The sequence below is a fragment of the Cyclopterus lumpus genome, chromosome 24, assembly GCF_009769545.1.
Source record: "Cyclopterus lumpus isolate fCycLum1 chromosome 24, fCycLum1.pri, whole genome shotgun sequence".
In the NCBI taxonomy this organism is placed as follows: domain Eukaryota; kingdom Metazoa; phylum Chordata; class Actinopteri; order Perciformes; family Cyclopteridae; genus Cyclopterus; species Cyclopterus lumpus.
Window position 1 is genome coordinate 9,589,376 of NC_046989.1, and position 23,806 is coordinate 9,613,181.

Genomic DNA, 23,806 nt, shown 5'->3' on the forward strand with positions numbered 1-23,806 from the left:
TGTCGAGAATTAAACCTGTCTCCCACAGTCCCCTGATGCCTCCTGCCCCAGTTCCACCTCCCCCTAAGATCGTAGATGGGCACCCTCAGTGGAAGGTTCGCCGACTGATGGATGTTCGCCGACGAGGACGTGGGTACCAGTTTCTGGTGGACTGGGTGGGCTATGGTCCGGAGGAACGAAGCTGGGTGTCCCGCCAGCTCATCATGGACCCAGGACTGTTGACTGACTTTTATCAGGCCCATCCCGAGAAGCCTGGCAAGTCGCCAGGTGGCTCCCGTAGACGGGGGGGTATTGTCAGGACTCAGCCAGCCGGACTCCCTCCTCAGCCCGTTCACACAGTGACACCCGGTACCTCAGAGCGCGCTGCCAGGGAGCTACGGGCTTGGAGGCGGGGACAAGCCAGGGGCGCTCCAACTCACACCTGAAGCCACTCAGCTCGTCCCACGGCTGCAGCTCGTCAGCTCGTTGTATTCGGGGGGATAAAGATCAGGACTGTCTGTGTTGACGTTGCGAGTTCGTGCCATGATGTCCGTGGACTTTCCTCCTTGTGTCGTCACTGAACTTTCCCTCGTGTCTTTGCTGACTTTTTTGTGTGGAGTATTTTCTTGGATTTTTTGGGGTTTGATGTTCGATCACCCGTGGACTAAGGGGACACTTTGAGTTTTTTGTGTTTCTTTTCTAAGTGACTTGTTGTGCTCAATAAACTACGCCGTGTGTTCGGCTAGAACTAAACCTTGCTGTTGTCGTGCGCTTGGGGTCAGAGACAAACCATAACAATTTTAAAGATAACAAATACTTCTCTTAGTCACTATCTGGTGGTTAGAAAATGCCACTTACACAGCTTTTTTTTTGAAAGTAGAACAGGATGAACCTTCACTTCGGGGTCAAATTTAATTAAGTGATTAATTTATCTTCTGTACTTTAAATTCCTTTTTTATATATATGTTGCAACTTATTACTGCAGTGCTGTACTTTTATGTATTTGATTTTATAATATAGTAATAACAGATTATTTACTAATTTTATTTTATTTTAATTAATTATTTTATCATGATCTTACATGTTATTCTAATGATTTGCTTTACCTTATGTAAAGGACTTTAAGTTGCATCTGTGTTTGAAGAGTGCGATATAAATAAACGTCCCCTGTTAAGTATCTTTAGTAAATAATGAATAGATAAAACATGAAATCTATTTTTGGATGACATCTATTTTGGATGGGAAACCCCTTTGACATGTTGAAGTTTAAAGTAGCTTGTCTGCACACACACCGACCACTAGAGGGGAGCTTCTCACCATTTTAGCTGCAGAGGCTTCATACAAGCTGGTAGCCTCAATATTTCTTTATCTCGGCTGTAATATCTCAGTTTGGTGGGAAGGTAATCATCCCAGGTGGTGTTGTACAGTTTTGTGGCGAGGAAAAAAGAAAATAAACTTTATTGTTTTGAGAACTCATCGGCTACTTCACATTCTTGAGATAAAAAACATGAAAAGTTTGATCAAACAAAGATGTCACCACACCTCCTGAACAAATATCCATCTCCATACATGAACACATTCCTTTACAGAGCTATAACAACAGAGCAGAGGGAAGGGGAGGGGCTTCAGAAGAACATTAGGCAGAGGAAGTTAGTGAGATAAGCATTTGAAGTGAAATAAGAAATACTTTTTTAATCAATCTGGCTGTTTGGCTCCAGTGAAGAAAGAAGCAGTTAAGTGTCGTGAACAGACACAGACTCTTTGTTGAATTGTCCGGCTGCATAACATTGAGCCCCCGTACACTTTGTGCACTCCACACTGAAGTGCAACAATCACATGATGAGTCGAGCTCAAAACATAAACACATTCAAGGTTCATTCCAAAAAGAAATGGAAGATATTCTCTGTCGTTGATGATTTCAGCTCTCCCTTCTCGAGATCAATACTTAATATAGAGCGTGTCCATCGATGTATTTATGTGATCATCTTTGAACTCATAATATGATCTGATGATTTAATTTCACATATATTTGTGCTTTGTCTTATTAATCTAAATGTCAAGATTATTATTAAACAAACTGGAAATAACTACATTAAGGACTGATTCCAGAATATTTTAGACTTAATATAAGGAAAAACACATTTTGACACTTAGTTCTCTTTTCTTGTCAAAGGTTAGATGAGAAGAAGTGAATAAACGCACTTTCCAAAATGTTTAACAATGTCTTTAAATTGTATTACTCCATTAATTGCACCTCAATAGTGACTACAAATAATAAGTACATTTAGTCAAGTAGTGTACTCCTCAAAATAATGTCATCAGTTAGTGAAAATTACAACATAAAAAGCAGCAGCGGCGATATAAGGAGGGAGTTCCTGGAAACAGAGGGGAAGACAATTAAACAGAAGGATTATAATATTCAAAACACCTGAGTGTGTAAACAGCTTAGTATACCAATGTATAAAGCTGCTGCCATTGTCACATGTTCAGTAAATTAACTCTGGTCTTACTAGCTTAAAATCATTTATTCTTATTTCACGAGCTTCTTCCTTATCGGTCTCAGTAAACAGTCACTAAGAATTTCCCCGTGCTCAAAGTTCATTATGTAATCTCAAAGCCATGAAATGCCATGTTCTATAACTTCTGACTGGATCTGAAATCGCCTCGCTGCCTTCTGCTGTGACTAAAGGGAGGGAAGCTCAGGGCAGATCACATGAGTGCAGTGAAAAAAAGAACAACTCGGATTTGCTGACATCCCCTTTTTCATTGGCCTTTGTCCAGCGTCCCGTTTCACTAGAAAAGCCTCTGTCGACTGAGTACTAAGGTCAGTGACTCTGTACTGGGAACTGAAAACTCTCATAGCTCATATGGATGTTGGATAAGCCGGCATAAAGAAGAATTACGCTCAGTAACACCTCGCAATGGCCAGAAGGTTTAACATTTACAGGTTCAAAGTAATTGATCCCATTTAATACTATTCATTAATGACCCATGAGGTGTCTTAAGGTCCCTGTATATAATTGCAAATTTAAAGGAAAAGTTTGACATTTTGATAATTATGCTTACGACATGTGGAATGGTAGAAAAGAATGCTAAGTTTAAGACTTGCAAGTTAATTGTGAGGTTGAAAATCCGTTACGAGACATCCATGTTGGTTTTTCAGGCTGATGAAGTCAGAAACTCCGATATGACTTGAGCATGGCATTTTTCACTTTCTGACCAAAAGTTAGATAAGAAGATTAACATCCCTCTCATGTTTGTGTGATAAAGGAATATTGTAATCACAAAATCATAATTTGTTTATCAAATACTCACCCGTGTATTTTTCTCCCATGCCTCCACGTGAACAGGGAATCAAAAAACTGCTGAAAAGTCTGAAAAGTGAAGTAATAGGCCACGTTTAGCAACAGCAAAACTATATCAAAACATCCATTTACAAACTATCACACAACTCATGCAGAATAATCCAAGTCTTGTTTATCCAGTCATATGATCGCTACTTCACAAACGCATGCACCTTCAATAAAACCTTGCAATATAAAACACTTCAGACACATACTGACGAGATGCGCCTGCAGGTACAATGTGGAAGTGTTTTGTTATGCTTGAGGCAACAACATCTTCAAAAAAAACAGAAGATCAATGACGTGCTTTTTAAACATGTTATAGAAAGCATATCCTAGTTTCCAGAGAACAGGCAGAGAATCAGGCCCCCAAGGCCTGATTCTCTGCCTGTTGTATGGCCATGTTGCAGGCCAGATGGCCGGAAATGTAATGAAATTAATGAATAAATTCCTTCATTGAATCACCACCTTAACATGGTGGAGGGGTGTGTGTGGCCCAGTGACCCTGAGTGGGTCTCCCAAGGCAAAGTGGCCACAGGGGAGGAGGAAAAGGGAAACCAGGGCTTCCTTCTGGAGCCAGACCTGTGAGCGGGGCTCACCAGCAAGTGTCTGGTGGCCGGGCTTTGACGCATGAGGTCGGTCGGGCACGCCACTTGCAGGGATCGGCATTAGGGTCAGGTGCATTGTGAGCCAGGCACCATATTGAGTCTGGGGATGTGGAATGTCACCTTTATGGCGGGGAAGGAACTGTAGCTGTTGCGAGGGATGGAGCGGGTATCAACTAAATCCAGTTGGTCTCATCTCCACGTATAGCACTGGTTTTGGACCTAGACTCCTTGAGAGGGGTAATGAGAGGGTCACCCTCTATTCACTGGGTGGCGTCCTGGAAAGGGCGCCAACCGAGGTCTCTATAGTTCTGCTGGGGGACTTAGCCAAAGATTGATGAGCAGATGAGCAGAACTGTCAACTGATCACCACCTGCGGGAAAGACCTGACAAACCCAAAGGCGTGCCTGGCCCAGTAGGCTCCAGAAACAGTACTAATTAACCGGAAGGGCTGCAGCTACAGCTTTTGGCAAAGTAAAGACCCAGGTTTGGGAAAAGTCAAGGAAAACTATGGAGAAGGACTTTCAGTCAGCAGACTTAAGTGGTGGTTCCCAATTTTGAAAAGGGGGACCGGAGAGTGTGCTCCAATTATCGGGGGTTCAGACTGCTCAGCCTTCCTGGGGAAGGATATTCTACATTGCTGGAAAGGAGACTCTGACCAATTGACCGATAAAAGATGTGATTTGATTGAATTTGTGTCCTCGCCGTGGTTACAGGAATGATTGGCATATTGATTGTGTCTGTATTGAAAGTCTTTGATAACACTGCAATATTATCTGCAGCTGGAGTCAATATTTGCTGAACAGTTGCCTCATGACCTTGTAAAAAGCACAGCGTCCAATATCCTGATAGTAATAATATGTTTTTTTAAACCTTGCTCATTTTAAAAAATAACATGTTTTGTGCAAGAAAATGACCAAAGCTCCAACCATTTGACTGTTATCAGTGTTTAAAGTTTGTTTATGGGATGTCCCGGGACAGAGGATGTCGTATGTGTACAGATTGTAAAGCCTTCTGAGGCAAATTTGTAATTTGTGATTTTGGGCTATACAAATACATTGAATTAAATAAAATAAAATTGAATTAATGAAACAATAGTCAAATTTCACCACAAGGTCCATTAGTAGCTGCTGCGGAGCTTCCTCAGCAGATTGAGTTTGCATAATTGTAGATTCTCAAATTTTTATTTTTTAGAGCAATGGACTTCTTGTCCACGTTGGCTTGAACGTTGAGATCGAAAGGTAATTCTTGATCTTGGAACAAGACTAAAGGCGGTTTCACACAGAGACCGGTTGCGGCTCCCGCCTCTATTGTTTTCAATGAAAGCACATCGTCTCTCTAGAAACATCACTCTGCTGGTGGTGCAGGAGGAGAAGTCAGATCACTTAAGTCAGTAGGTTTCATTTTCTTGGAAGCCTGAATGTCTTGCTGTGTCCATTATCCAAACCGCCCATCCTATCCAGGGTTGCGGGGAGGCTGCAGCTGGAGCCTGGACAGGTTGCCAGACTACAGACTTAGGGACAGACAACCATTCACGCTCACATGCACACCTACGGGCCATTTAGAGTCATCAGTTAACCGAAACTGCATGTCTTTGCATGAGGAGAAAGCCGGAGAACCTGGAGAAAACACACGCGACCCCGGGGAGAACATGTCAATTTCACACTGAAGGGCCATCAAACTGACAGCCACTATGAATGTCTTAATAGTTGCATATTTGATGGTAATCCAATTAATAGTTTTTGAGATACATGAGTGTGTGAGAGATATCTATTCACAGATGTGTCTGTACATCTGTGTTTGTGTGTGTGGGATGGAAGTAAATCAAATGCAAGGAAGTCAGTAATGTGCTTTGCCGCGAGCAGTGAATCTGCTGTTACCTCGTGTCAGCTATCACACACATGCTTGTGTGTGTTTGTGTGTGTGTGTGTGTGAGTGTGTGTGTGTGCATGTGTGTGCGTGTGTGTGTGTGTGTTGGTGTGGGAAGGGATGAGCTATGTGCAACAGCAGCCTTTGTTTGTTTCCAAAGATAAATGTGAACCATAGAAATCTGTGAACTGGAGGAGGAGGACATCAGGAGTGAGAAAGAGCTGCAAACACATTGTGTAACAGCCCGAGTTGACTGCATTATGTGCAACAAAATGTAGTCACATCAGAGTAATCACTGTTTAGGCCCTTTAGCAAAACCCCTTTACTTAAGTTACGTGCGTAAGTTAAACAGGATGAAAGTGTGTTAAGCTTCCTTCACTGACATACAAAACCTGCAATAAGTCCAGATGATTGGTTTAACACGGGTCATGAACAGCAGTCTCCAGGGTGTTTGTTGGACTCAGCCATTCACCCATATGGAGTAAATAGACAGCCGGAGTTCTTGAGCCTCTCATTGGTGCGTCCATCGAGTGGGTCGCGGAGATACTTTTTTTGGTAGTATACATTAAAATATATAAGTAATCTTTTTATATATAATTGTGCTCAAGACACAAAAAACATCAACATAAAATTAATAAGTTACCTTTGAACACCACTACGCCAATTCCGACACAACATCAGGTCAATAGGTCATCAGAGAAACATGTTAGCTAGCTAACGTTTGCAAGGTTGACGACCGTCTGAACCCGTTAAAACCTGTGGGGCTATATTAGCAGTGTATAGAACATCAACACTTCTATGCTACGCTAGTTCCTGAAGATATACTGAATGCACGCATACATCTTGACGTAGTGGTTCACTTTTACTACGTGATCTGTCGAATTTAGCCTCTATCTGTATCATTTCAACCTGTTTTCACGGCTGAATCAATTCGACATCCTGGAAACGCACATTACAGACCCCGTCTGCTTCTCTCTGAAGTCACTTTTTTGTTTTTCCAAAATTTTTTATATTGTTTAAGCAGGGAGCGTTAGTGAGAGTGGGCTCCATGTTCACGTAGCTCTGACAGCTAGGAGTAGCAGTAGGGGCGGGGCTTATTGAAGGGACAATTCACGCTGCTATCAGCGGCCACAATCCATTCTTTGCGAATTTGTCCCTTTGAGTGCTCAGGTAACTGATAGCGGCTGTTAAAAGATGCCATTTATCTTTTACTGTCTGTAGATTGCATTATCGTAGAAGGGGGAGAGTGGGCATGTTTTGTGTTAATCTTCTCTCTTCCTGGAGTTGTTCACACTCTTTCTGTCACTGAGATGAATTGATTATTGCTGGTTGAACCCACTCAATCCATGATCAAAGTCTGAGAGCTTGGTGAGTGACGGTACAGTATGGCCAATCAGTGAAACATTAACCCAAAATCCTTTCCCCCACAACACTGCCCTTAGAAAGCACTACGTTTGATTTGTCACTTGGTTTTTATCATACAGAGAGACCTTTATGATTCATCTTACATCCTTAGCTTCTTTTTATATTAATTATTGAAATTTAACATAGCATGGGATCATAAAGTATTGGTGTTATCAGTCAACGAGTTGTAGCCAGGTTTCTGGGTTTACTGAGGTCATGAGTCATGAAGTCCCCTCTCAAGGGAACAAAATATGCATACCAGCACTTCTAAAGCTCACTAATTAATAATGAAAAGTTTGGCACATAGCCTTCAGTGAAGATCCAAAATTGTTTTCTTTACTCTTTGGGTTTGTAGGGACTAAACAGAAATTATTTTTAAAAATTATTATTATTAAATTAGTGAGCTTTAAAAGTTATGATAGGGAGATTTTTGCCATTGTAGTGTTTCTATCTTAGTTAGATAAAGAATTTGAGGACTTCATCCATCGCTGATCATCATCATCATCATCATCATCATCATCATCATCATCGTCGTCGTCGTCACAACCAGAGAGCTGGTTAACATTCCAGCCCTCTTAATCTCTCTCAGAGATGGACAAGTCTTTTGTGGGTACAAACCTGCCATGTGGTCAGATTAAATTGTGGGAGGGGACGATCCCAGAGCAAAGTCCAGGGAGATTCTCGTTTCTTTCCCACTATGACACAGACGTTTTGGATCTCCCTCTAAAAAACTGAGTCAGAAGTGAGTTAAGTGTAAAATACAAAGTACAGCTGAAGCTGATGTTGTTGCAGGTATGTATTTAGGATAATGTATTTCCATTATGCAACACAGGGTCGCACAACCAAATGCACAAGTCCATTTATTTCACAAGGAAACATTACACAACAAAAATGGTAGAACATTCATGTAGTGCATTTTTTTTATGTAAGTAGATTACTAATGTCATTACAATTCATCATTCATGAGGGGGACGTGAATATTTGTACCAAATGGCAAAGGCAATTATCCATCAAATAGTTATTGAGACATTTCCCTCAAAGCCTTACATTTTCCCCTTATGGTGGTGATTGATGGAAATTCAGTAAAAGTCAGGATTCATCCTCAGGGGACGATGAATATCTGTATCAAAATTAGCAATCCATTTAATAGTTGAGATGTTTCAGTCCAGAGAGCCCAACATCATAATCAATAGAGCCACACTGCTCACATTGCAAAAACCAAAATGAAAACGTAATGAAACAAAAACAAAGGATCAAACAGCATGGTGCCGTTTCAGTCCGGTTACTACAGAGTTTTAAAAAGCCTGACACTGAATAAAGGAAATAAAAGTGCTGTTGAGAACGTGCAGAAAAAGGAAGTGAAACAAGCTGTAAGCTTCCTCCTCATTTAAATGCATTAAAGTCAACTGAGTCATCGGTTTAACTTTACAGCCGAGACACTGACTGATTAAACCAAAACTGGGCTCTTCAACAGCATTTATTCCATATTAACTGGTTAAAAGGTCAACGTTTGGCTTTCTGGCCCACATGTCAGTGTTTCAGTTCACTATTTCTGTATTTGTTCCATTAAAGAAAACATGAGACAGACCAGCCAGAGTTTGGCTCGACCACAAAGATCACTTATAACAAGTAAAATCCAAACAAAAACATATTTTAGCAAGTGCTCCTGCAGCTGTTGATGCTTTAGGTGATTTAGTAACAAACTAAAGGTTTATCTGGCCCTTTGTAGACAAATTGTTTTGGTAAATGCCGTAGCACAAGACCAGCTCTTGAGTGAAGCAGTGAAAGCCCCGCCTGTTGTCTATAAATGAGACAATATCACGCAGTGGGCTCTCAAAGCTCAGGGGTCGGTCACTGATTGCAACTACAACACTTACTTTCACTCTCAATTTGATTCCCTTTTTATCTTAACAGGATGGAAGAGAAACTGTGACTCTGCCCAAAAGCAATCCCTATTTCTTACCTCATATAGTGCATTTAAGGTATCCATCTAAAATGTGTGCACAACAGTCCAGTGTTGATGGCATAGATTAGATATGCTAAATTGTAAATTCTGAGCACAACTTTTGCCTCCATATGGCTCTCAATATGGCAGCGGCTGAGCCAGCAGCTAGCAACTAACAGTGCTAACTCACATATATGCACTCACATACACTTACATGCACTTACATGCACTCACATGTTCTCACATGCACTCACATGCACTCGCATGCACTTATATACACTTACATGCACTTATATGCACTCACATGCGCTCACATACACGTACATGCACTTACATGCACTCACATGCACTTGCATGCACTCACATGCACTTATATGCAATCACATACACTTACATGCACTCACATACACGTACATGCACTCACATGCACTCACATACACATACATGCACTTACATGCACTCACATGCACTCACATGCACTTACATGCACTCACATGCACTTACATGCACTTGCATGCACTCACATGCACTTACATACACTTACATGTACTAACATGCACTCACATGCACTTACATACACTTACATGTACTAACATGCACTTACATACACTTACATGCACTCACATGCACTCACATGCAGTACAAGCACGTGGGTCCAGCCCGGCTATGTACACAAAGTACACAGAAGCTCTGAGTATAACACACACAGAGGTAGAGTTAATTATATGCTCAGGTTGACATTACTCCACTTTTACGTTTACATAGCAAATAGCTGCTTGATGCTCTGTATATTTTATAGACAACCTTTATAGTGCACAAACAATGGGGCTAATTTATATTTAGACTGAAGTGACAAAATCTCCCTGCATTGTGGAAAACTTGTGGAAACAGCTAGCATGGCTCTGTCTAAAGGTAACACAACGTGTCTACCAGAAACTCTAAAGCTCAGTAATTATCATGTTGTAGCTCACGACCCTCTAGGTTTTTCAAAGACCAACTGATGACTATTTTTCAGAAAAATGTCTGCTTCATTTGGTGACGACAATAAATGAGTGACACACGAGAGGGCACATGCAGGAGTAAAGCTTCATCAGGATGCCTCTTTGGGGGTTTTGTGTGTACAAACACTGTGTTGGTAAAGGTGAATCCATTTAGCAGCAGAGTGACCTCTCACCCTCAAGTCCAGTGTCCCCCCCGCCCCTCTCCCCCCTTAAACTCAGCCTCATGTCCTGCTCACCCTGTTTGAAAATACACAGGGACAAAGCCAGAGAGACAGATGCCCTTGTGTGACCACACACACACACACACACACACACACACACACACACACACACACACACACACACAGTAGGGTCAAACTAGTACATCAGCTTGGATGCTTATTGGATCAGCTCCAAAGAGTCTCTAAAGGAAGAGATTTTAGCACTTGGGAATGTCCACAATTTGGCAGAAATAGACATATAACAAAGAACAAGTTTGAAAATGCTTAAGACACTGTTTTTGAGGAGAATTAAAAAGCCATTCAATCATTTTGCAACTTGCCAGATATGTCAAATAGTCACTTAATCATTATGTTAATAAAAAACATAAACCGATTGGCTTTATGTTTTAGGTGGCAGGGGTCAATAATCCAGACTGTGGTCAGCAGTGGATGCATACAGACCGACTGTACTGTCTGCATACAATGGTCTGCAGTGAAGGGGCAAAGAACACCTGACTTTAACAAAGAGCACACAAAGAGAACCGCTTTCTGTCCACATGAAAAGGGACATGCAGCGAGGAGCGAGCGGCCCAGCAGCAGTGAGGAATGCTGGGTAGAGCCCCTTGCTTGTTGCCTTTGGAATGCCCCGGGGCCTCTTACATAAGTCCCATCGGACCGCCAGTGGCTGCTCCGCAAGCCACACATTCACATTCAGCAGCCACTGAAGCTCCGCCACATATTTAACCCAGTATCCGCTTCTTTACACCGCAGAGCAGAGTTGTGGGACGCTGCAATTATGGACTAAATGTAATTGCAGCGTGACACTTCACAACTCATACTTGCGACCATTATTACTGTTTAGACAGTCTGAGGTTCAGTAGCTGGACAGAAGACATGAGCCACACACTTCCTGTTGGCCTTGTAGATCAACATGTGTGAAGCTGTACATACAATCAGTTTGCTCATGTGGTTTTGAATAACAGTTAGATTTAAACGCTGGCTCTGTTGATGATATCGGTTATTAATACATCCTTGAAGTCTTAAAACAGTTATTTGATCTATGGTGTGTTATTGTCATTATATTCTTAACCTCAATCAATGTGTTGTATTAACATACATTACAAAAACATACATCTCCTTAGTAGCCCACTGTAAGTATAGTTTTGAGATACTAAACCTAGACTACACCACATTTCTAGTGGGAATATTGTACATTTATCAGTAGTTACTGTGTTATATTTAGTTGAATATTGTGCTTCTAAACTACAATGCATTTTTCAGTGAAAAAAGTAAGATTAGAGAATAAGTAATAAGGAAAACATTGGGAAAGAAATCTGGCTTTGTTGTTAGATATTTCAACCTGTTTCAATGCAAATCAAATTGTTGCAAACCTTTGCTTAATTCATGTCGATAGCGTCATATACTTTCTTGTTTTAAGACGCAGGCACTTCTTTGAAAGTTTGATAAACTAGTTAGTTTGAATACATAACAGGTTGTAATAATGTTACTAAATTGCAAAATAATGCTTTTAGAACTCATTTATTGAAATAAATGTGTTTTTGTAGATTAAACAGTGCACAATTTATAGATTAATACCCTGCAGCAACAACAACACAAATACTGCTCATACATGAATGCATCAGTGATAATAATCTAACACACACAAACAAGGTTTACATATAAGGGTTCATTTTTACTTTGAAGCATTACTACTTTCACTGTTTGTGTGCTCACAAGATGTGTTTTACAAAGCAAAGTAAAACATGCAAATTCATTTCAGTTGGACTTTTACAAGAAACTAGATAATAGGCTATGAGAGTGGATTAAATGACGCTGTCCTGTGCACAACCCCTGCTCCTTTAAACCTAAATCTCCTCTATAATCTCATTTTTAAGTGGATTAACACAGCAAAAGTCAACAATAGATCAAAGTTTGGATCAGTAAAAAGTAATTCAAGACTTTAACACAAAAAGAAGTTCTAGATTTTACTCAACATACGTATAAGGCACCTAAAGCAGTTGTGGCACAAAACCAATTTAACGGCCTGCTTCTTGACAAATATAGAACCGCATAGTATTATCTACTGTATTAATTTAATGGATTAAATGAATGCTAAATAAACGTAAAGTATCATAACATGAAACTATACCAACTAACCAATAGCCATGTAGAGATTTATGAGCCAACAGGCCCCCGGACACAGACCAGCTGTATATAAGTCACGTAAAATACACACACTGGAAGCGATAAAAGGCATTCACAAATGTTTCCATCTCATTGTGGTCGTCAGTGTCTTCATGGTCATTATCTTTATAGTGGATGTATGTGTATGTGTATGTGTATATATATATATATATATATATATATACACACACACATACACTTTTACTTTATTGTTAGTCTCTATAATAAAAAAAACCTCATTCTTTTTTTTACTGAAAGGTTTGAGAAAGTAAAAAATAAGGCAAAGGACAAAGTTGGGCTCATCAACTGTACCAAACAGCCTTTTTTGTTTTATTTCACAATGACAGGTACTGTAGATATATAGTATATCAAAAACACATCAGTTGACATGTCATATCTAAAATTAAAAAAACACTTTCAATTTGCACATAGAGCTCAAGTCTTAAAAACAAAAGTGACCGAACATGAAAGAATGAGTCATAATACATGTCTATATTGCATACACATTTACTCAGGAGTGGAAATCTGAACAACATCAATGGACCACCCTTAAACGATATCTGTGGTGATGAGGGAAAATTCACCAATTGCAAAGGCCACCGTATGGACTTAAAGTCAGCAAAAAGTCAAGCAAGTCAGCTGTCCAAAGCAGAAGACAGAAAAGCTAAAGTACGGGTCATTCTCTACATAGTTATGAGTAATGTTGGATACCAGCAGGTACTGGTAAGCAGCAACTGGAGCCCTCAGTGTAGATCCTGAAAGTCGAACACTAAGTCTCAATTTGGTCATGCAAACGTAGAACGTCCAAGAAATATAAAAACTCCCTCAGAATGGATTGCGACATGGTGTCAAAACACATTCATGAGGATTTTTAATGGGAATACACAGCTATCACCAGAAAGCTTTCCAGTTCAGATTTAAACAGAGAATAGTGTTTCATTAATAGCATACAGTGCTCATTTCTTCACAACACACCCAACCTTCAGGCTAGTCCCGATACGACTACTTGGTGCTATACCGGCAGCAGGTCTTTTGTATTTTAAAAAACAAGGTGAGGTGTTGATACGGCGTCTGTATCCAACTAATGACTCCAAGTAAAACTGAGTCAAGGCCAGAGAAGAGTCTTGAGAAACAAAAAATTATACAATGTCACATTTGAAAAACTGCCTACAGCATAGATGGTCTGTCAGAAAATTTGACAGAGAAATTGCAAAGGGTTTTTGCCTTTATCCAAACTAAACATTGCAAACAGCATTTACAGAGAGAAATATATCCTTTCTAATAACTTAGAATACTTAAATTATTAAACAATACTCTTCCATTTGGGGCCAGAGGGTACGAAAATAGATCTGCGCAAAAAAAAACATGTGCCAACAGGCCTAAAGGCTAAACAACATAACCTGGTGATGTGTGCTCTGACTTGCATGTGTTGTGAACTTTTAGAGAAGGGGATGTCTCTCAGATCCCTTCAGTCTTGCAGTGAGAAGCTTTGGCACATAAACACCATCGGACGAGATGACGCATCACAACACGGTGCTAATGAGGAACAATCATGCAAGCCTCGCTCCAGTCCTGGAGGAAATAAAGTATGTGAACCCCAACACGCATCGCCGCCACACTGCCAGGGCAACAAGAGAGGGGCCAAGTGACAGGAGAGTCTGGGAGAGAGGGAATGAAAATAGGTACACGGAGAGGAACGGTGACTCAAATACAAGGACACAGGGTTTCAGGGGTGGGGGCTCAGCCATAACGGGGTAATGACAGAACAAAAGCTATGGAAAATTATTTCTTGCTCGGGCCACGACAGCCACAGGTCAAAACGATAACAGCGCCCATGACAATGATTTCAGTCCAGTGTGGTGGTTTTCCAGCTTTTCCTCAGTTTCTCTGCATCTCCTCCATCTCACAGAGACGACTCAACCTCTCTCGTGATGGTGATCTCGGCCTCTGACCGAGGGAGCACCTGAACCTCTGCAGCTTGCTCCGGGGTCTCAAGGATCACCTCCAGGGCTGAAGCGGCAACAGCCTTGCAATCATCGCTGGCGTTCTTATCAGTGCCTGTGTTCTGTTTGTCTGCAGAGCCGCAGCACAGCTTGGGAGCACACTGAGTCCGACAGGAGAGCTCACAAAGGGAGTCTCGAGACTCTGAGTTGAACGTGACAAACTCAGGCTGGATAGTGGTGGCATGAATGCCCTCATCGTGGAAAAAGTCCTTGATGCGCTTTGCCACCTCCATGTAAGACGTAGGGTCGTGGCACTTGATATGTGCTGTTGCGATGATGCGACTGCCGGCCAGCTGCCAGATGTGGAGCTCGTGGATAGCCAGGACACCATCCAGACTTAGCAGGCGCTCGTTCAGTCGGTGCATGTTGATCTGCTTAGGCACGGTCTGCAGCAGGATGAGGGCGGACTCTTTGAGCAGCGGGTAGGTAGTATACAGCAGGATGCACACCATGATGATGCAGAGTGTGGGATCCAGGTAGAGAACCCAGCAAGGGCCCGCAGACTTCATGGCTGACATAGTGGGACCATCCAGCAGGTCCACCAGAGTGTGATTGACATGCTGGTGGTCTGTGGTGTGGCTGTTGATACACGGGTTCACACATGTCTCACCTTCTATGCAGGGCTGCCACACAAAGGTAAATATTAAAGAATTGACCACCACAATGACAGAGCCAAGGGCGTCACCCAACACATGCAGGAAAACACCCCGCATGTTGAGCTGCCCCGCAGCGTCATGGTCCATATCCTCATAGTGGGGGTTGCCATTCATCTGCACCTCCGTGTTGTCTTTACAGCTGATTTCTGAAGATAAAAACAAAAGTTTAGTTTACCAGAACTTGAAGTGAACTTTTAATAATCAACTGGACATCAACACTGATATACTACTACAGCATTCAAAATAGATAGACAAAACTGAAACTATCAAAAATAGAAATATTTTGGGTTAATATAAAACACTCACTGCCGATCCAAAAAAAATTAGCCGACAAGACATGAGATGCACCGAGTGGCAGCCAGTTGCTTAATTGCTGAGTTACATCATTTGGGGTCAAAGCCCAAGCCCATTTAAAACGTTAAACAATAGCCAGAACTCAGCATCCGATGTTATCAGGTGAAACGTGTTGGAGCGGCTTCATCAAAATAGTCAAGCGGATGATGACTACGGGCAACTTACTAAGACATTCACTCCTTTGAGTTGACAGTGGGGATTTTGTCTTGCCAACCATGCTCTAGTTGTAAACCTCTGTAGACAATGACTGAGTCTGTACTATAACCGGGCAGGGATACAACGGCCATGCTGAATTATATATATACGGCCATGCTGAATTATATCCCAGCATTTAGGATCCTAAACACCCTGCAGTTATTCACATCAAGCAAATTCAATTAGCAATTGCAGGCAGTGTGGTAGAGTACACAGCTGAGGGAATGACACCTGAGCAATGGCTGCTCTCTTCCAATCCCAGGATGCCACCGGGTCATTCATCAGCAGCTAATGGTGTGGCTGGGGCTGTCGACTTCACATTACACTGATGTATGACCCAGTAACAGCCATCAGGATGGGGTGGGAAGGGGGTTATAGCCTCCACTTATTTAAACCGGCAGGGCCTAAAAGCGTGGGGGGAGAAACGGTTTTATGTATGGCTTAACCCTCCCTGGGGGTTGGTCGGATGCTTGTAGGTTCAGTTTATAACTAGTGTATGAATCCAAGAGTTCTTTTTCTCAGAAATTGTGAACATTACGATTCAAGGACGGGAGCTTTAGGAATTTTGATCGATGAGACTCTTAACTTGCAAGTTTTAACTTGCGAAAAGCAGGCCGTTACTCGCGCGAGTCTGACCGCAGCTTCTACATATCTGTAATTATACGCCATCCGATAGTAGTCATTGTTTCAAAACCGGAAAGCCGAGGCAGTCACTAAAGGGTGGCCACGTTTCCAAGGATAGAATAACCCACCGATAAATATCTAACACACGCATTTGTCTAAATGCCACTACCACCGCAGACACAATAAGGATTAGTCATTTAGACAGGGTGTCCTCCTGGGACATTGAATATATGTACTGTTATGCAACCAGGACTGCTATACAATGGAGACAAAGTCTGGCACATGTCAGCTTCGATGTGGGGGCACTAAATACTGACATGCGCAGTACACTTTAACATTAAATTACATTATTATACATCAGGAAGATAAATGAGACTCAACACTCTTTACGCACAATGGCTACAAGTACATACCATTATTCTGTCTCACATCTCCCGGACTGTTGTGATTCCCCACCAAGTTGTTGGTTTCCTCTCCTGAAGATCCGTTGCCAGCCTTTTGGGACTTGCCGGTTTTGCCTCTCTTGTTTTTATTCCCATGAGAGTGACCTCCGTGGGAGTGCCCGTGGCCTCCGCCGGCGTGGCCGCGGAACAAGCAGAGTCCGAGCAGGTTGACCAGGAGCCCCGCGGCACCAACTCCGGCGACCACCAACGGGCTATCGATCTCCTGGGGCTCGGTGAACCGCTCGACAGCCTCCAGGACGATGGTAAAGCACAGCGCCGTGAGGAAGACCGCGTTGACGAGCGCCCCCATCACCTCCGCCCGGATCCACCCGAAGGTGTTTTTGTTAGTCGCGTGGGTTTTCTCGGCAAATCGCACCGCGACCAGAGCCACGACCAGCGCAATAACGTCCGACAACATATGAAAGGAGTCCGACAGCATCGACAGGGATGAAGTGATCCGACTGACCACCACCTCCACAATAAAAAAACCAAAAGTCAATGAGAGCATGCAGAGCAGCCGCACACGATTAGGCTCGCAAGCCATTTTTTCTTCCTCTCAGTCCTTCGTCGAGTCAAGTTCCGCGTTAACGTTAAATAACGTTTTACTTTGTCTTGTAACGAGCTCACCAGGACATCGGCTAACGTTAGCTAGCTCTCAGTTTGAACACCGCTCCGTGCTAACGACTGGTGTAAGCTAGCTGGCTCCCTGAGACAATACGATCGATGCTAACAGCGTCTTTACACACTGCTGTTACCCAGCGACGGAAGCATCACTCGGCTAGAGCTGAATACAACCAAAGGTCAAAGTAACCCAGCAAATTATTCAAGTTCCCGTATACATATACCGCGGTCTACACCAGCATATTCCAGATACGTTTGCAGACGGCTGAAACTTTGCACCCGAACCGGTAAACTTTCCACACGGAACACGGCACCATGATGCCGCTCCCCGGACGGTTCTTATTGGAAGACATGACACAAGCTTGAATCTGATTGGTCGGATTGTGCACGGAGGCGGAGTAAACGAGCTAGACAACAGCGGTTGCTAAGCACGCTAACTGCGCCTGTAATCTCGCGATGACTAATGTATTTAAATCTAAGTAGCCGACATCGTTTAAAAAACCTGATTAAGATTAAATTATGCATATGTCTAAAAGGGGGAAATCGCTTGCCCTTTGACATATTCACCATTTAAATTGATTACCTTATAGTGATTATCATCACTAAACATGACGCAATCAAAAAAACAAAGTTCTCATATGAATATCTGTGTTAAATATTGGGTTGGTTAATGATTAAATTTGTTTTTTAAATGCATTACATTAAATACACCCTTATTGTTTTATTGTTGAGAATATTATGTTTTATTGATAACAATGTGATAGTTGTGTTCCCCTACTGTACTGGTGTTAATACAGAAATATATTCACTAGTTTGCAATGACTTTAAACCAAAAGTGGTTATATCTTTGTCAAAACAAAATATTTGGATATCTTTCATTATTTAAAAAAAAACTATCGAAACTGTTTCTAAACACCTTTTTATTCAATCAACCATAGCTTGGAGTCGTGTTATTGAACAAAAGCACAATATAATTATACCCTTTAATCTGCTATTAATCAAGACCAAACGACTTACAGGTGTGAAGGCGAATTCCTGTGTTGCCTATAATCATTGGCAAAAGCTCAATTGAGTGGCAGACTTTTCATGGGTAACTAATGACCACTTGTGGGGGTTGTCTTTATAAAAACAAGTGTGTATTTGTAGTCAAAATTGAAAACTATTTAGTGTTGAATAATTGTTTTGCCAAATTTTTATAAAGTACTTTGGTATATTTCATTTGACTATGTATGTATAAATAGTACATATATTTGACTATGCATACTGAGCATCTTTTGCAGAACATGTCATTCAGGATGAACAATAATCGTATAGCTACAATAAGTAGGTGAAATCAAGGTATGCAATATACAAACTTACACAAGGCCCAGCAGTTGTTTTTCATGTTAGCACTCTTGTCCAATCCACAATAGTTTTTATATTTTAAGGGGAAATCCATCAGTTCTGTTTTTTTAATTTCCAAGCAGATCATGAGAAACTTAAATATATATTTAGCAAGAATATAGAGGAACATTCACAATAACCACCTATACAAAAAAAAAAAAAAAAAAACACACATCTGCTCATCAATGTCAAACTAAATAAAAATCTGACTCTACAAACCATGCACCATTTGGCTTCACTACCATCACAGCTTATAAATACAACTTAAATTAGATCCAGTTATTATGGCTACTTGCTTCCAGAAGCGTTCACATATCAGTCACAAGTCAGACAGTGACAGATGCAGGATCAGCGGATGCCCAGTATCTGCCTGCTCTTGAACTGGCAGGTCTTCTCCACTTCAGTCAGGGTTTGAGCTCGTAGATTAGCCGCCTGCAACCTCCTCAAAATCAGCTCCTGGGTTGTAACACTCTGACGGCCACCCGGCCGCTGGTTCTCTTTACTCTCACCAGCAAAGTGGACCTTCTTGCCAGGGGAGAGGTTCTCCACATCTAGGACCAAACAGTAAGGAGTCACTGATTAACAAGGATCAACTTTATATTGTGAGGTGGCCAGTAACTATACAACATGAGCTAGATTTCAGATGGTCAGGTGTGTAATAATTCTTTATTGATGTCCAAAAAAAACAAACATTTAAAAAGTAATACATTAACATAATTAAAATTATCCACATTTAAAACAGACGCATGAACCCATAAAATTGCTCAGTTCTTGTCTCGGTTCAGTAAGTCCAGAGGTCTTCGTCTAATTCCCATACCTATGTCTTTGCCATAGCACAGTGCCAGATCCCTCTGCTGCTGTAGATGGTTGTAATTCTTCAGCAAGCTCTCTGCTCTGTAACAGTAGATTGGGATAAAGCATTTACACCAATCAGTTGGTAAGATGGACATTTTAGAATGATCAAAATAAGATATATGACAAAAGTAATGATAGTTTAATTTCTAGCCATTAAAGAAATTGTACCTGGCAAGCCTCTCATTTGACAGTCGCTCACGTCCACAAAGCTCCTGCTCTCTTTCTGCGACGAGGGACAAAATAGAAGCCTTTTTTCAAATTTGTAGCACTTGCTTGCCGTGTGACAGTAACCTGTCTGTATTTGCACACACACATTTTACAAACACTTGTTCCAATTACAAGTTTACTTGTAGAACATTTATCTTTTAGGCCTCAAGTTGTAATATCTGGAATGCGCCTTAAATACACATGACTTTATAACATTATTTAAATACCATTTTACACCAGAACGATATTCAAATATTTTAACAAAAGAATGTTTTTCAATGTTGTGACAATTCCAGCTACAGGTGAGCAGGAGCTATAATGTCACACAGATGTGGGTCAGCATGGCACAGAGGAGAGTAGAAAAAAAAATAATAATTCTTACTCTCCAGCCTCTCCTCACGTTCCTTCAATGCCTTTTCTCGGTCTCGCAGTGCTTGTTCTCTGAGTTTGAGGTCTGCATCAGAGGTGTGCATCGGTGTGGTAATCGGTGGAGCACAGGCGGCAATCGGTGGAGCCGGCCTATTAAGGGGACAGTCAGAGTCTGCCGACCTCCTCCGGAGCCGCACTTGTGCCCTCCTCTGCTCCTCAGCAACCGCATAAGCTAACAGGCTGCTCTGCAGAATAGACTCCACAGAGGGCCTCAAATAGTCCTGTCAACAAAGTGACAAAACTGAACCCTACCTGCATGAAAACACAATCTGTTTCACTGGTAGCTAAAGTAAAGATTCTGAGAAAATAATAAAATGTCCAACCTTCAAGTTGAGCATTTTGCAGAGTAAGGTGTTCAGTTCCTCAGAGTATCGGAATGGGATTCTTCTGAACTTGCCCTCTCTGATCTTCTCTGCCAGTTCTTTTTGGTTGTGAGCAGTAAACGGAGGGCTAAACAGGAGGAATTCAGGCACATGTCAGATTCAGTCAACAAACCAAATAGTGGGGAAATCCACTAAAGGAGGCGATTAAAAAAAACTTACGATAATGCACACAGTTCATACAGCAAACATCCCAGTGACCAAATATCAGATTTTTCGTTGTATGACATCCGATCTATTTGTTCCTGAAAGAAAAAATGGTTACAAGATATAGTGGCACATGTGGCTAATTAGACTTATATCAGAAAGGCCAAGGGATCAGGTCAAATATTACCAAAAGGGTAGAGTGCAAGTGAAAACGCAGACACGGTCGGATTAAACAACTCACTGGAGACATGTAGTAAGGTGTCCCGACAAAAGTCTTTGCAAAGCTTGTGTCATGGTTCAGGATTCTTGCAAGGCCAAAGTCTCCGAGCTTCACATTCTGTTTGATGTCGAGGAAGATGTTGGCTGGTTTCAGGTCTCGATGAAGAACCGTTGCCCTGCCATCACTGCGTCTGTGGCACTCCTTCAGGGCCAACATGAGCTGTGCCATTACACGCAGGACAAAGTGCTCATCCAAATAACGCCTGCCATGGTAAGGACACATGCTCTTAATTCTGCACATATTTTCAGGAAGCATAGATGTATAAAGAAAGAAAACATAACGGATACCTTTTACAATGCACATCAAATCTTTTTTTTTTTTTAAACACAACCTGCAGTACTTTGTAATTCAAGAGGCCGGATCATAGTCACCTTTCCTTGATACACCGGGTGATGAGACTCGACAGGTCCCCACCTTCACAGTGCTCCATAACAATGTATAACGTTGCATTAGTCCGGTCTATGATGCGGTCATAGTACCTCACTATGTTTGGGTGCTTGAGCTCCCTCAGGAGGTTCACCTCTGACACCAGCATCTGCTTTTCACTCTCCGCCATGGTGCCATAGTCCAGCTCCTTCCACACGAGGATCTAGGGACAAAAGAGGTTTAATTATTAAATGAGAACTTAACATTTATGATAAAAATGTAGTGTGAAACAAGCAGTCCAAGATCAACTAACAGATAATCTTATGTAACTGACTTAGAGTCTATCATGATTTCACCACTGTTACAAGTCAGGGATTGTGTTTATTCTTTTATTCAAAAGCTACACAGTCTTGCTTTAAACCTATACCACGGCTACGTTTTTACTTGTCAGACACAGAAGTAACTACCTTTAACCCCCATAGCCCACTAGACTAATCTGTTTAGCTGTAAATGGTGGCAGTAGATCAAGGTGTCAGCGATTACTTGAGCACCTGAATGAAAAGAAGCCGACATGAAATTGTAATTAATTTACTTTACTCTGCTTACCTGGGGTTCATCTGAGGACCAACAGGACTGACCTTTTCTCGTGGGTTTGTTCGGCTATTTCTTGGTTTTGGTAACTAGAACAACGTAACATTAACTTACCTGCAATCTATTTATATTGTCGTTTCAACACCTATTACTCCTAAAATACTGAATTTAAGTGTCAAAAATACGTCTAAACACCATTTTCATTCATCTTCCAGTTACTGAACGGAGGTTGATGCTCGACTGTTTTTGTTTCAGGTTGTGCTCAAACACTCACAGGTTAATACATATTTATTAAACACATTACACTATTAATGGTATCATATCCGGCAGTTTTAACTCAACTAACGTTAACGTTTAATCGACTACCGTTAACAAACGGCAGGTAAACGTGACGTAGCTACAGGTGGGCAGTGGTTAGCTAGCGTTATGTGCAAACAAAACGTGTGAACGTTACTCACTTTGCCATCATGTTTCCGTCTTATTTTCTGGCACCTTCCATAGGAGCCTGAGCCTATAGTGAACAACACCTCGTAGTCCTCGACACGGGAGGGCATCTTACTTTTTTTAAACCCGAATCTAACGTTGACTGTTACCGGACTTACGCTAACGTTACGTTTTGACTGGGTTGCAGTTGAACCATCGACTTCTAACTTTACGTTTCTGCCGAGGTTGCTTTTATTCCCGGTGAAGAGGCTGAAATAGACCAAATGTTTGGTTTCTTTGGTCGTTCACTCGTGTGTGTTAAACAAAACAGGAAGCGTTTGCTCTCGGTTTAAATTGGTGCCCGAATCCTCAATCGTGATTGGTCAGCTCTCTCCTCGAGGGGACTCCTGATTGGACAGGGCGAGGATACAATTTAGGTGGTTGCTAAGCGCCTGAAACCCGCGAGAGTAGAGCGGGTAGATGGTGCGCGCTCAGCTCACCACGGGTTGGCGCTAATGACACGGCCAAGTCATTGCCATGTTTCCAGGAAATAGGGTTAAGATCATTAGATGCATTCAATTATTTAGGACAATTGATTAAAAAGAAAGATTTCGAAGATAGATTGATGAAAAATAAGATAGATGACGGTAAATTTTTTGATTAATGTTCAATAGATTTATCAAGGTCTCACTTGAATGCAACATGTGGTAGTATTTGGACAACTAATCAAAACTTGTTGATGTTGATTAGACCAATGAGGTTAATTCCTATTTGACCACTGCCCCATATACAAATGGCTTGTCTATATATAACCCCTAAAGCTGATTCTGATGTCAGCAGCTGGCTCTAAATGCACATTTTGGGACTGGAAAAGTGCAAAAGAACATTTTCTTTTACATTGAATTAATATGTAATGTTATTGTCTGTGTTTAGATACTGTACATATAGGCAGTATAGTCACATACTGTTTGATGACATTGTATGGTAGCCCTGCTAAAGGGATTCTGATTGTTTCATTGTTGGCTTGTGCCTCACAGTTCACCATTCAGTACTTAAACAATACAATTCAATTAAAGATGAAAGAGGTTAAGCTTCATCCACCATGTGCCAAGGTGTGCTGCATACTGCCATTGCTAGAGTGGGCCCTTTAACTGGGAACATTTTCTCCCAGCTGAAGCCCTGGGACTTCAGTTTTCTCAAGGCAGAGTAAAAGTAGCTGTCTAGAAAATTAATCAAGCAAAGGTAAGAATAGCTCACTAAAAATATCCCAAGAACCAGTCACATTTGAGCACATTATGTGTATGCTCTAAAATCATCT

At 41.5% G+C, this 23,806-nt stretch overlaps 2 protein-coding genes across 3 annotated transcripts; both read right to left on the reverse strand.

Moving 5' to 3' along the window:
- Nucleotides 1-12,824: 12,824 nt before the first annotated feature.
- slc30a1a (solute carrier family 30 member 1a) lies at nt 12,825-17,754 on the reverse strand. Its single transcript, XM_034527965.1, has 2 exons — nt 16,777-17,754; nt 12,825-15,336 (listed from the first exon to the last, which is right to left on the reverse strand). The coding sequence occupies exons 1-2, from the start codon at nt 17,348-17,350 to the stop codon at nt 14,435-14,437; spliced, it is 1,476 nt and encodes a 491-aa protein (XP_034383856.1). The 5' UTR covers nt 17,351-17,754; the 3' UTR covers nt 12,825-14,434.
- A 575-nt stretch (nt 17,755-18,329) lies between these two features.
- On the reverse strand, nt 18,330-22,896 carry nek2 (NIMA-related kinase 2). Of its 2 annotated transcripts, none has more exons than XM_034528127.1 (9): nt 22,524-22,896; nt 21,480-21,697; nt 21,070-21,310; nt 20,844-20,926; nt 20,625-20,751; nt 20,255-20,522; nt 19,834-19,888; nt 19,628-19,704; nt 18,330-19,361 (listed from the first exon to the last, which is right to left on the reverse strand). In XM_034528127.1, the coding sequence occupies exons 1-9, from the start codon at nt 22,617-22,619 to the stop codon at nt 19,159-19,161; spliced, it is 1,368 nt and encodes a 455-aa protein (XP_034384018.1). In that variant the 5' UTR covers nt 22,620-22,896; the 3' UTR covers nt 18,330-19,158. The 2 variants fall into 2 exon arrangements, with proteins under 2 accessions (XP_034384018.1, XP_034384019.1); XM_034528128.1 differs by having other exon boundaries at nt 21,588-21,697; nt 22,524-22,869.
- Between the last annotated feature and the right edge of the window lie 910 nt (nt 22,897-23,806).